Raw genomic sequence first — 14743 nt, 5'->3', positions numbered from 1 at the left:
ATCTGTAGACGCTTTTGGCAGTGGACAGGGGTCAGCATGGGCATCCTGACTTGTCTGACTGGGGCTACGCAGCCCCATACACAACAAACTGCAATGCATTGTGTGTTCTGACATCTTTCTATTAGTACCAGCATTTACTTTTTCAGCAATTTGAGCTACAGTAGCTCGTCTGTTGGATCGGACCACACGGGCCAGCCTTCACTCCCCACGTGCACCATGACCCTGTCTCCAGTTCACAGCTTTTCCTTCCTTGGACCACTTTTGATAGGTACTGACCACTGCAGACCGGGAACACCCCACAAGGCTGCAGTTTTGGAGATGCTCTGACCCAGTCATCTAGCCATCACAATTTGGCCCTTGTCAAAGTTGCTCAGATCCTTACGCTTGCCCATTTTTCCTGCTTCTAACGTATCAACTTTGAGGACAGAATGTTCACTTGCAGCCTAATAAACTTGTAAACTTGTAAAAAAAATAAGAAAAGAAAAATCAAGAAATAAAGATTTATTTCAAAACTTTATGGCATGTTTATTGGCATACCCAGAAAATTCTTATGAATCAAATTTTATATGAACCACTTACATATCTTTCAGTAGGATCTCTTATTGGTCATCCATGACTTCCTGTTTCACTGGGGAAACAAGTGAAACAGGCCATACATACAAATTCAATGAGACAAAAATTGGTTCATTATGACACATAATAATACTGCAAATAAATGTCTAAATACCTTTAAATATTTCCACTATCCATGAATAGGACGTTTAAATCCACTGCAGAAGTGATGGACCTTCCTAGAAATGGGTGTAAGTGTGTTTACCCCCGAAGCACATAAAGCAGGATGGTTCGTAAGGTAAATTCAATTCTCCATTGGTACCAGTTGATTAATTGCAGAATTTGTATGAATGCGCTCATCAAATCTCAAAAACTTAAATTACACGCCATCTCCATGCCAACCATCTATTTTGATGTCTTGTCGGATGAAAAAGTCGACTTACACCAAGACATAAAAGTCAGTTACACGTGACCACCAGGGTAGAGGCTGTGTGTGTGAAGTTCTCTGAGGATAGTAGACAAACTGCCTCAGGCAAAGATGAGCTCGGGTTTATCGCTTTGGAGGGGCCTGGGAAAAGGTGAGGTCAGAGGGACCCAGCGGATGAAACAAAGTGGTTGAAAGCAATTAGTGCAAGTCAGGCGACGGGAGGTTAAAGGGTGGCGAGCCCTTGATGGGATGTGAGCTTATCACGGCGCCTGTTGAGAAACTGTCCAAGGGAGCCTGGTTTATAGCAGCCAGATTGTGAGAATGTTAACGTTGAGCGGACAAGTGGCAGCGACGACATGGAATTCAAATAAGCAGATGGACGGTTGAGTTGACGGGCTGATAAAATCCTTTTAGTAGCTCTGTGCCGCCACTAGAGGACTAAGCATGCTGAACTACAGTCTTGCAAATGTCTAACATGGCACAGGGTTAGGGTATATGGATGCACACAGTGAGTCCAGACTACTTGGATTGTTTGACAGAAATCTACTTATTTCCCAGTTTCTTTTTTGGACCATGCTGTTGTTTTCTTAGCGGGACATGTTTGTTTCCGCTGTCCGTGCTCAAGAATCCTCCTCGGTTCTTTATGGTTCCATGAGAATGCCTGGGTGTTCTTTTATTGTTCCATCTATTATCAGTACTCTGTCATCACCACAGTAATGACTGGGGCTCAGAGGGCTGACAAAGTTGCTGGCTGGGTTTCTGACGACACAATCACCCTGATGACTAACAAAGGTTTGTTACATAAACATGGTAATTTTGACCTTTTTCGTTATCTACAATGCCTTTTTTTGGCAGACATTAATTCATAGCGATTTACTAGAGGAATTATGGTTAGGTGCGTGGCTGAAGGCATGCACAGATATTTCACCTTGTTGGCTCTGGGGTTAGAACCAGACACCTTTGGGTTAACAGCCCAAACCAGTACCCGCTAGGCTACCTGTCACACCAATGTGCTCTTTAAAGGTCAGGTCAGGAATATATGAAATTAGTGAAGGAAATAAGATAGGTGAAACTGAAGTTACACATGCCCACATGTACACACACAGACACAAAACAGACACACACACACACACACACACACATATGTGGTTCATATTAAAGAACCAGCAGCTCCTACACATAACACCTCACTGGAACATACTGGAAGTTTATTTGACAGCCCAGAGAATGAGACTGAAGGAGGAAAAAAGTTAGGATAGAGGGAGGAAGAGGATGAGAAAGAGATAGAGGAGAGAGGGTAAGATAGAGAAAGAGGGAGAGGGTGTGAAACAGAGAGAGGGGAAACCAAGGGAGACAGCGAAGCACAGACTGAAATAGAGACAGTCATTGTCCACAGTGCTCAGTGCCCTTCCTTCAACCAGGGAGATGATCTGACCTGACAGGTTTCTGAGGTCCAACTGTCCAAACCCTGCTGCCATCTACTGGCCAGATGATGCTGCCACCTACTGTGTGGATGATGCTGCCACCTACTGGCCAGATGATGCTGCCACCTACTGTGTGGACGATGCTGCCACCTACTGGCCAGATGATGCTGCCATCTGCTGACCAGACGATCCTGTCAACCTTCTGGAAATACAGACTAGTAAATACTGAGGCAGACAGCCTTTACCTCACCTACACAGGAACACCCAGGAACTTCTTCCACTTCCTCTAACTCTCCTCCTCTTTCCTCACCCTCTGTCTCTCTCAACAGTATTCCTCTCCTTTCCCTTCTCTGTCTTCTTGTCTTCCCCCTCTCTATCCTACTTCACTTTTCTCACCCTCTGTCCTTTGTCTTCCTCCTTTCTCTCTTCTATCTTTTAGCCTCATCAGCCTCCCATCAGCCCACCAATGTCAGGGAGAGGGAGGGAACGGCGAGAGAGAGAGAAACAGTACAGCAGGAGAGAGAGAGAGATTAGACAGATGGTGAGAAATGAGGGAAAAGGACATAATGAGAGAAATAACTTTTTTAATGAAGTAACTGAACAGTGATTAAAGATGTGTGTGAAATATGACCTACAATCAATTACATTACAAGAGAAATATTGCTTCCCCTTGTAAGTATGTAGTGTAAGTTCAACAGCAGCCTTAACTCAGACAGAAGACATGGGAGGAGCCTAACCATAGAATGCAAAGGGCATATACCCAACAGGTTGTCATGGTAAGTGAAAACAGGTTCTCTAATGACATACCCTCTCATACAGAGATATAAAAAAATATGAATGTGAGCAGTGTGCTGTCTAGTCAGCCCTTCACGAGGATGACATTTTTAAACCACTTGAGGTGTTCTTCCCCCACACTTTATGCATTGGTCACAAATATATGAAAATAGGGCAACACAATTGTTTTGGTATGACTTCACAGGTTTTTAACTTTAAGGACTACAATTAACAGATAACATTTATAAGTTTTAAAATATAATATGTGCATTTTAAACTCAGCATCTATCCATAAGCCTACACCCTTCTAATAATCTAATTATATCCTGATACCTGCTCTACATCCTTAAAACACACTCACAAACACACACACACATACACTAAAAAACAGACAGACTTCCTTACAAACATGCACAATCACTCCTAATCCACAGAATCCACTGAGACATAACACAAAACAATTCACCGCCATGTACCCAAATATTTGCTTTCCCATTTTTCAGAAGAGAAATGTTCTATGACTTTAGGAATGACAAATTCTCAAAGGTGTTGCTAGTCCAATTAATATTTCTTTATCTTTCAAAAACATCATCAATAACAAAGGCTATTTGGCGAGGAGATGAAACTTACGCTTCACTAAAGACCCATTTGAAAATCTACATAATCATATTATGCCATAACAAATTATCACTTCGGGCGACGGTGAACACTATTCTAGGAAAAGAGGCTGTGGACAAGGGGTTGGGAAACCTTAGCTAAACCCTCTCCCTAAACCTAACCCTTACCGTAACCAGTTATAAATTAATACTTAAATGTAACCCTGTCTCAAACCTTAAACCTTGTCTTAAACAGTTAGAATAAATACCTAAACTTAACCTTATTCCAAATCTTACAGTGACTCAACTTACCTCCATCTGATTGTTGTGTGATGGTTTTGTTTTTTGTTAAAGCTGCACTGTGGTTATCCCACCCAACACGCACTAACTGGATGAAACAAACTCGTTACTTCTCAGATTCTCTATTATAATTATTGAAATATTTTTAGCGCAAACAGGCAAGTGATTTGGACTCACAGTTCTAGTGAATGATGGAAACTCACAAAAAGGCCTGAAGCCTTTCCAGTGAACTGGCAGTGAATGCAAAACATAGATGTTAAAAAGAAGAAGAGAGCCCAGTGTGTTCTGTAAGTGGCCCATAACAGACAACAGCATATCATAGTAAAAACTGTTAACAGGTACAGCATGTACCGAAAGCTTTTCACTGACAATGCAGATCTTAATCCCCAGACAACATCAACACAGAGATGTGGCATGGTTGTTTGAGTTTCTGACCAGTAACCAAAGGGTTGTTAGATCGCTTCCGAGTGATGGCAAATTGAAAGATTAGTTTATATGTCTCTATGAAATTAAACATCTTTGCCGAATAACAGTCATGGTACCTTTCTAATTTTACAGAGGTGAGGGAAGTTCCTAAGACCTGAATGAAGTCTTTTTAATTGATCATTTAGGCCTTCCCTCACCTGGAGAACACAGCAAAGGACTTTCACTTGTGACAGAGAAAGGGTCTGCGTGTGCAGAAATGGTCTCCAAATTTAATTATAAACCAGGTGGTTTGAATCCTGATTGGATGAAAGTCATGATATATGAGACCCTGTAAGCACGGGAATGAAATCACAACAATTTGTACTGCTCTAATTACGTTGGTAAGTGGTTTATAAGAGCAATAGGGCCTCTTGGGTGTTTGTGGTATACTGCCAATATACCATGCCCAGCTAAGCACTTAGTCTGGACACACTGCAATCTATCATGCTTAAGAACAGCTCTAAGCTCTGGTATTTTGGCCATATACCACAAGTGTATCTATTCTCAGCTGCAGTATTGGGCTATGTACCATATGCGTATTTCAAATAAGTTTGAGTGACAGCTGCGTAGGGATTCCAACATTCCAGTGTTCCACATATTATGGCAAACAAGGTCAATTACACATCAAGAAGCTTTCATTATTTCAATGGACACAGGTTGTGCAGCCTGCAGGCTGTAATGTTTTGCAGTAATGTCTGGATTCTAGGATAATTGGTGTTGAAGGAGAACTTCCATAAATGACTCCGGTCTGCCTGTTGGTCCTTACTACCTCCAACTCAAAACCAAAGAAAGTATTTCAATTATTTCAGGTCATTACAATATTAGACCACATTTTTCCATTCAACATTTTGTAATATGCATATAATGAACAGAGAATCTGTCAAGTACCTAACAGTTCATTTAACTTGAAAAATACATTCTCTAATGTTTCCTGCTCTCTCGTAAATCACCTTTTTTCTGCTGGGGAATGGCTAAAAAACCTTGTGGGGACCAATTTGTCAGGTTTTACTATCTTTTTGGGGACATAGGTTAGCACTGGATCAGATGCACAGAGACAGACAGACACACACACACACACACACACTGTACACACACTTTCACACATACTGTACACACACACACACACACACACACACACACATAGGGATATCTGTGTTTCTGGGGGCCAAGTGTAAGAGTTTCTCTTAAGATGACCCTTAAGCCAGAAATCAAATTTTTCCTATTGGAGACCACGTGGGGATGGATTTGTCAGGTTTTACCATCTTTGTGTGTCATCTAGAACACAACATTTATTCCCATTAAAATATTACTTTCTCCTAACCTCTAACCTTCAAACTCCCCTATAGACATTAGACATTAGTACACACACCCACCCACACACGCGCACACACACACACACACACACACACACACACACACACACAGAGAGAGAGTGAGAGAGACAAGCACATATTTTAGGAATGTCTTTCTTTTTAGGAGAATCCTATCTTCCTTAATGACTAGTCCTACTCCTAACCGGAAAAAAAAACTTTCGCCTTGACATGAATGTAACATTTGAAATAGCCTCTTCCCTCGACTGGATTGGCTAAAGGTCTGTACAAGGTTTGTGGGATTTTTGGGCCCCACCCAGTAGGTGTTATGGGAACACCAACAACCCCACGACATCTTAAGCACACATACACACATCCAACCTGCATTTAATAACCGGCAAGTCATTTCCTAGCCACTGCGTTTCAACTCTGTCGTTGCTTGCTGTTTGGGGTGTCAGGATGGGTGCCTGTAAAAGCACTTTGTTAAATACATTTGATTGGATGACTGACCTGCTCATTCCAGGGTGTTGCTGTGGTTTGACTATTTTCCACATTGTATAATACTGAAGACATCAAAACTATGGAATAACACATATGGAATCATGTAGCGACTAAATGTTTTGGAAAAAAATACATGTCATATTGTGGAGCGTGAACGGCGCTACATCAGGGTTCGGGGTCGAGGAATTGTGTCCTCCATTTGCATTCAATCACACAAACTGCATTCATTTGAGAGCTGGTTGCTTCAAAACTCCAAGACTTTGTTCAGTTTCATAATAATAAAGGATGTTAAAATGGTTAACACAATCTAGAAAACATTTCTACCAAATATATTTGATCAAATCCAGAATTTGCCATACACCTTTTAAATTTACCAAGGGCGTGTGCATTTGTGGAGTAATGTCATTCCTTTCCTTTGACTACAATGACAAATATTCACCAGTAGGAGACAGTATTGTCCAAACAATTATTACTGGGTAATCATAAGGACAAAACAGGCAGTATGCTGAAATTGTACAGGTGAACCATAACCAATAATGTTGAATTAGAATGCTACTGATTTGCAGTACATTACCGCATGTTATTGTGCATTATCCCTAAACAGTAACCCTTCAAACCTTTTGATTCTAGATCACAGAGTCTGCCAAATGTAGATACATATCTTTCATTAAAACATCACCACACCTTTGAAAACGAATAGTCTGACTGTGTTGTGCATTTCACTGTCGGTTTAATAAACAACAGCTCAAAAAAGGGTACAACAAACCTCAGTAACAAACAAACAAAAAACAAAACAAAAAAAATCACGAAAATGAAACTCCCAACATAGCCCCAAAATCAGAAAAAAGCATTCTTGTGCTATTATCATCCTATCCTTGACTGAAGGAATATCTGAATTAATATCATTTAAATTATAATTTAAAAAATAACATGTCGATTTCCCCAGATAATTAGTCCATAACAAAATTATTCTCGGTGGAAAAGGGAGGGGCTGATGTGTCTGTCAGAGACAACACAGGGAGCATCCCAAATAGCAGCCTATTACCTATGTAGGGTACCCTTCAGTGAAGGGTGTATGATGCTGTTTGGGAAGCAGGCTGAAAAAAGGGGTTTAGGAAGAGTTCTTCAGCTGTCCCTGTAGGAGAACACAATTCTTTTTCTGCTTTTTGGTTGTAAGTTAAACCACCTATTTGGAACCAAGATACAAAAACGATCCTCGTGCTAAAAGGACAGCCGAAGAACCCTTTATGGTTCCAGGTCGTGTCTTGTTCCTGAGCCTGTTTCCAACTCATTTGTGTTTTTGCAGGGAAGTGTTATTTTGAATGTTGCATTTTGCAGATTGGCACTAGGCTAACAATAATTTACATGTTGTTCAAATTAAAACAAGTATTTACATGACTTTGGAATGGTTCTCCCATTAAAACAAGTATTTACATACACATTGAATGATTTTTCCCATTCAAACAGCCTTTTAGAATAAGAGTTTCATAATCATTAAAATAAGTATTTACACATGTTTGTAATGTCCTTTTCCCTTGCAACCAGAGTTTAGATGAGTTTTGAATGGCTGTCCCATCTGAAGGAGTTGTTGCAGAGCACCTTGGCCAGTTTGTCATTGAATGGAGTGTAGAAGTCCCTCAGTATCTCCTTTGTGACAGGAAGCATAGGTCCCAGGTTCTTATCTGCTGGGCGTCTGGTATTGGAAGCTGGGCTTTTAGTGATCTCTGCTTCCTTCTGCTCTGTCAATGGCCCTGGAAAACAAAAATAGACATCCTTTAAAGTTAAATACCAGTCAATCAATCACTCAATTAGTCAGCCATTTAGTCAGTGAATCAATCGATCAAACAGTCTGTCAAACAAACAACATCCTGGAAGCTACATAACGGTTTATCAACTAGTCAGTCTGTCAGGCATTCAAACCAGTATCACTCAATCAGTAAGTCATTCAGTCTGTCAATCTATCAACCAAGTACTTAATCAGTAAGTAAAAATGTGCTGTACAGTTGCCAACATTAAAATATTATACATGTATATATTATACATTAAGGCTGCATTTAACCAATTGGTCAAAAATGTTGCTTTTTTCAAATTTGGTTAAAGATCAAATTTGTTCTGCCTGTGTAAACACTGCCACTGACTCTGATGTTGAGGTGAGATTACAGTTAAAATCTTGAGCTATATAAAGTCCCTCCAGTATTCTGAGTTTTTTGGTTGTTGCTTGTTTTTTTCTGCGGCAGTAATAACATTTTGCCATGGGAATATGCAATGATTGTGTCCAATTTGTTACAAAAATGCATTGACAAGGGACACATTTTGTTCATGAGTGGCTTCGCCAATCCAAATAAAAACAGAAAGAACCAATGGAACTAAGAAAGGAAGAAAGAAGAAAAACTATGTAAAAAAAAAGAGAATAAAAGCTGAGTTGTAAAATAATTTTGAGAATACCTAATTTGAGGAAGTCAAAGACTTTGTGCATTGTGTATTTTCTGTTGGAGGCGTGGTCTTCTAGCCTGAGGACCAATATCTGCTCCCTCCGATAGACAGTCAACCAGTCCAGGATGTAAACTACATACAGTCCCACCTGCAATCTGACCTGGCAATCCAAGACAGGCACTTCAGTGTAGTCGATGTACAAAACAAGTATTATACACATAATACTCATATTCAAAACATTTTCCATAAAATAATTCCAGGCAAAATATTTATACAATGGCAAAAAAACAAACCCATGCATGGCTCTAAAAGAATTGTTAAGAGGAAAGATGGAATATCAGGAACAGGGAAGAAATGGAACATCGGGAAAAGACAAGCTAGGGAATACCGGGAAGAGGAAAAAGAGGGAATACTGGAAACTGACAAGAGAGAGAATACTGGGAACTGACAAAAGAGGGAATACTGGGAACAGAGAAGATAGGGAATGCCTGCAAGAGGGAAGAAAGGGAATACTGGGAACAGAAACATCAGGGAATACCAGAAGGTTTCTGCATATTTTTGGTTTTCCATCTGAGAACTGTATTTTGAATATGAATCAATCAGGTATTTGACCAGGACAAATGATTGTCAATGCCTTGGATGCTAAAATGAGAAGAGTTGTATTGCTCTTTTTGTGGATTTGTGAAAAGTCAATATGTTAAGGGGTACCTCAAGGCTATATTCTGGGACATGTCCTGTATATGCTTTATATTAATGACACTAGAAATTCTGTGAAAATTTGTAAATAAATAAATATCTATGCAGATTATACAGTATAATATTCTGCTGCTCATTCCGTACAACAGGCTTTTTCTGTTTTTTTCAATATGATTTTCAAGTTAAACATGAATTACTCATAGATCTTGAAGGCAGGCTTAACCCCAAAAAACAAAACATGCAGCTCTGGAGGGCCCATAAAATAAGGTAGCATAACATTAATATGAAGGAACCAACCCTAACTGATCAAATTACCTCATTCAAATATCCTGGTATTTGGCGTGATGATAAGATATCATTCAGATATAGTTTCTTAATTGGTAAGCAAGCTAAAGTTCAAGATAGGATTATTTTTTACAGGAATAGAACATGGCTGTCATTTGATAATTAAAATAAATTGTCCAAGACAATTTTAGATTATGGTGACATTATTCAAATGTACATACTGTGGCCTTTGTTAAAAAAAAATTCAATGTTGTAAATCACTGTGCGCTTCGTTTTATTTCTGGTGAACATTTTCTGGACTCATCATGGTAATTTTATTAAATTATTATCATAATTTATCAGTTTTCCCAGCATCACTACAGCATCTAGGTGGTTACTGAGGTAAACATGCTTTTAGTTATTATGTCTGACTAATGTGGAATGAGCTTCTGATCATGCAGCTCTATGTTGTATTACTGGTGCAAACCTTTTCACAAATCATTGTCTTTTGTACATTTTGGGTGGCTGGGACTTACTGATTGCAACAAGGGCCAGACACTGGTTGAGGTTTGTGTACAAGGCTTTCTAGCTAAAACCTCCAAACTAACTTACCTCAGAAATGCACTGGAAAAACAGCAGTTATCAGACACGCTGACAAGCCTGGCTTGTACTTTAGATACCAAGGGCTTACTCTTATTTTAGGTGAAACTGCTCTCAACTACAATGACTCACAATCATGGAATGTCTTTCAGTATAACTGTAATTTACAGTTTTGTGAAAAAGAAATCTCCCTCTGGTAAATTTGTATTCCACATATTTGGATATGGATATTTGATCTTCACTTCAACGCCATTGATGAATAAAGGTAACTTAAATAACAAGCTTGCAATCATGTGCTCATCAAAAAACAGAATTGCAATGTCATGATGTGGAACAAGTCAATACTCCCCTACTGTAGCTTCAATATTTGGTGTTACTCCTTTTGGCTGAAATAACTTAATGTAGCTGGTTTTCTGTCTATCTTTCTCATGGAGGAATTTTTGCCCACTCTTTTTACACTACTGCCTTTAACGGTGTCATGTTCGAGGGCTTTCTCGCATGCACAGCCTGCCTGCCTCGAGTCCCCCAAAAGCATTTTGATAGGACTGAGATCTGGGCTTTGGCTCTGTCACTCCATAACCTCCAACTCTTCTTTTTACCCTTCTGTTGTAACATTGCTTGTGTGTTTTTCAAACATTGTCTGGTTGCAAGGTCATCTGTCCAGGGTACAACGTTCATATAGCTTCGGGCTTCACCCACCGAATGTCAGTCATGTCTTAGTATAGTTTTCTGAGAACACACCCTCCCTCCTTACCACTCATGTGGGCTGGGTTGGTTCAGTACCTTTCTGACAGTTGACTCATGCACTTGGACATTGACTGTGACGTGAGAGGCCTGTAGATCCCTTGATGTTACCACTTGGTTTCGTAGAGACTTCAATGAGCTTCTGTCAGTCAGCTCTTGGACTGAATTTTGCGGGACAACCTGTGCTATGTAGATAGCCAGTGGTCCGGGATATTCTCCACTTGTAGATCATTTGTCAGACAGTGGAATAATACAGTTCAAACTGCTTGGAAATGGCTTTGTAACCACTCCCAGACTGAAGGGCATCAATGATCTTTCTTCTGAGAGCCTTGGATTGGTCTTTTGATCTTGGCATCACATGTTATCACACCCCCATATGGTGAAGACCAAACCAGTCCCAGTTTCTAATCTTTATGGAATGCTGGAATCTCCCTAGTCACTCTAATTACTTTTTAATCACTTGCACCTGTTTTGGTGAACATGCTTTTGGTCTACTGACCTTTTCAGCAGAAGGAAATTGCATTTCTGTTTATTTTAATTGCATAAATGGTTTGAAAGTTTTTTTTGTGTGATGTGTTATGTTACTTTTATCAAAGAATGTGGTTGGACTTCAGCTCAAACTATATATGAGTCCAAATATGTAATTTTCCAGGGGGTATCCTAACTTCTTCACATGACTGTAGAAGCCTAGGTACCTATAAGGCAGTTCAAATGTTTCATACATGACCTGCTGTGAATGCCTTTCTTAATGTGTGTGCTTCACCTGCATGTGTTTCTGTATGTGCTTTCCTTACTACATATGGCAAATATATTTTTTGTATATTGCTGTAAAACAGGGCTCAGTAAAACAGATGCATAAATAGAGGTTAAATAAATAAAACATTCAAATAATTTAGAAGATTACTGGTGGTTTCTGTTGTCCTCTGTAGTCCTCCTATCATGCAAAATATGCCTAAGTAATGGATTTGCGTCTTCATTTTCCTCTTTGAAAATTGTTTCTCCCTTAAAAATTTTATTCTCAGGGCACACTTGTAAATGAGAACCTGTTTCTCAATGTTTTTTACCCCCAGAAACAAGACAGGAGAAAGAACAAGAGAGTAAAGGGGAGGGAGAGAGGAGTCGGGCGGAGGACGCTACTCACTGGCATGGCGTTGTTGAGAGTGGTGTTGTAGACACAGGAACGCATGGTACACTCCATAAGACACCCCTCGAACAGCTGAAGGGACTCCGACACCTTCTCGTGGAAATCCTCAGCAGATTTATTGGCGATCCCGAAGTACAGATAGTCAGAGTACAACCTATGAAACAACAATAATTAGAGCAGCATGATTCAGGTTTTGGGACCGTTACCTGTTGTGAAGTTACTTTCTGAGAACAATATTTCCACAACAATATTACCATTTGACAGTAAACATTTAACATCCAGTGCCGCATTGTGGACAACCAGCATTTGAATTACCACAAATCGTGAGCATTAGATCATAATCTAACAAGTGTGAGACATGGGTGAAAGTCTCTGTGATGTACTCCAGCTTCAACGCTTAAATGCTCTGATCATTTAATCAAAAAGGAATTGGGTAATTATGCAAAACACCCAAAGAAAAATCTATTTTCTCCGCCTTGTCATCAAAACTCATATAGTGCTTGGGTTTGTAAACACATTTCGCATTCAGTTAATCTCATCGAGCATAGCAATTCATTTCCTGTGTGTGCACACGCATGCACGCACGCACATACACACATGACTCTGTAGTCTTGGCTTTGAGTTGACAACCGACAAAACCAATTAAAGAGAGCATGTTAAGACATACAGACACACAGTGAACTGAAACACAGTTTAGGCAGTGCAGGGACTAACAAATCTTCACTTAGAGAGAAAAAACACCTCCCACGCTTGTGGGCGATTAGCAGTTATTGAAAAAATCCTTCTACACGAACGGCACCACATATCATTATCCTAACCTTTACTTCTGCTTCTTGAACAGAGTTATGTTAATACATTTCTCACTAGAACAAATATCAAACAAGTGTGAAATCAATGTGGAATGTAGTTTGTAATGTGTAAGTGTGCGCACGTGTGGGAGAGAGAGAGAGAGACACACACAGAGAGAGAGAGAGAGAGAGAGAGAGAGAGACACACACAGAGAGAGAGAGAGAGAGAGAGAGAGAGAGACACAGAGAGAGAGAGAGAGAGAGACAGAGAGAGAGAGAGAGACACAGAGAGACAGAGAGAGAGAGAGAGAGAGAGAGAGAGAGAGACACAGAGAGTGCACTGAGTCATGAGACTGGCAACAACTGAGGGGAAATAAACCCAGAATACATTGGGGGATGGAGGCAAAAATGCCTGAGATCTGCTGCTAGCTGATACATCCCAAGATAAAGGGAGGGATGGATGGTAAGATGGAAACGGTGGAGAGGAAGAGGCACAGATGGAGGAACGGACAGACCCACCTCTCGACAGGGTCCCTAAGCATGACGATGAACCTCGCATCGGGCTGAATGGCGTGGATGAAGTCCTGGATGAGGAACGGTGGCTCGGCCTCAGCCTCTGTACCGTTGTCATAGAAATAGACCCAGGCATTGTTGTCCCACATGGTAGATGCACTGGCCTCTCCTGGAACGCAGACAGCCAATCAGATCACAATACAGGTCCACACACCTCTACAGGTTGCTCTTTCGAGGTTTGTCTGCTCTTTCCTGGCTTTGGTAGCAGTTGATTACTGGACTGTCTAACCTAACTGCATGTGTTGCCTACACCTAATGGAGGTTGAGGAGAAGAAAAGTGGAAAGTAAGTTCATAACATTTTATATTTAAAATCTACCAAAGGATTCTACCATTCAATAAACCTGGGTGAAATCCTGGAACTAATTACTTTCAACTATTGTCATTGTCATATTTAATCGATCAGAGGATTTGAAAGTGGGAGTTTATCAGACAGATATGAAGGTTAACGGCATCACATAGCGTATTTCCCAAAATAGCAGTTGTTCTCTATCCATGTAGCCAAAGAGACAAAGAAATAAAAAAAATATATGGCTAGAGATTATCTGGCTATTGTACTCCACAGAGGAATTTGACAGGTGTCTTTCTCTGTCATTAACAGAAACATGCAGTTCATATGGTATGGTATGGTATGGTATGCAGTTTTTCTAAACTAAAAAACATGTTTAAATAGAGTTACAATTGTCTCATTTGCAACCATTTTAAATACTTAGTTTAATGTATTTCATTTTAACTGTGTTATCAAAGAATATTAAACAAACAGAGTCATTTTCTAAATTGGGACCATTTCGGGGGGGGGGGGGTATATTTAAATGTATTTAATGAATGTACATGCAAATCAATGCATATACCTTTGACACTAAATTAAAGCAATATGCAAATGAAATAGGACAGGAAGGTCTACCACACAATGTCTCAAAGCAGAACTCAAAGCAGGGCAACATTTTCATCATTATTTCCTTTGAGCTTTGAGTCCATTAACCAGCTGGTCCTTAGTCTAAACCTGACCTGAAATCTCCAAAAAGCCCTTCTGGCAGTTTGGCGAAGGCTGAGGGTACAGGAGGTGATCTGGGCCGGGGGGATTGTAGGGAGTTTAGGGGCCTGAGTTCTAGCCGTCAGCCTTTTGAGCACTCCAAGCCCTCTCCATTCCCCTC

At 40.1% G+C, this 14743-nt stretch overlaps 1 protein-coding gene across 6 annotated transcripts in view; it reads right to left on the bottom strand.

Annotated features, from left to right (window-relative positions):
- Positions 1–7049: 7049 nt before the first annotated feature.
- chst15 (carbohydrate (N-acetylgalactosamine 4-sulfate 6-O) sulfotransferase 15) overlaps positions 7050–14743 on the bottom strand; it is a 57958-nt gene continuing 50264 nt past the window's right edge. For all 6 annotated transcript variants that reach the window (XM_010868862.5, XM_010868878.5, XM_010868869.4 and 3 more), the window contains exons 5-8: positions 13538–13700; positions 12228–12384; positions 8795–8942; positions 7050–8100 (exon numbers count right to left, since the gene is read on the bottom strand). In XM_010868862.5, coding sequence (XP_010867164.1) covers positions 7898–8100; positions 8795–8942; positions 12228–12384; positions 13538–13700 — 671 coding nt within the window. In that variant the 3' untranslated portion in view covers positions 7050–7897. The remainder of the gene's footprint in view (positions 8101–8794; positions 8943–12227; positions 12385–13537; positions 13701–14743) is intronic.

Source organism: Esox lucius, chromosome 6 (genome assembly GCF_011004845.1).
Source record: "Esox lucius isolate fEsoLuc1 chromosome 6, fEsoLuc1.pri, whole genome shotgun sequence".
NCBI lineage: Eukaryota > Metazoa > Chordata > Actinopteri > Esociformes > Esocidae > Esox > Esox lucius.
The sequence above is the reverse complement of the archived record's forward strand: the minus strand, read 5'-3'. Positions and strand labels throughout refer to the sequence as shown.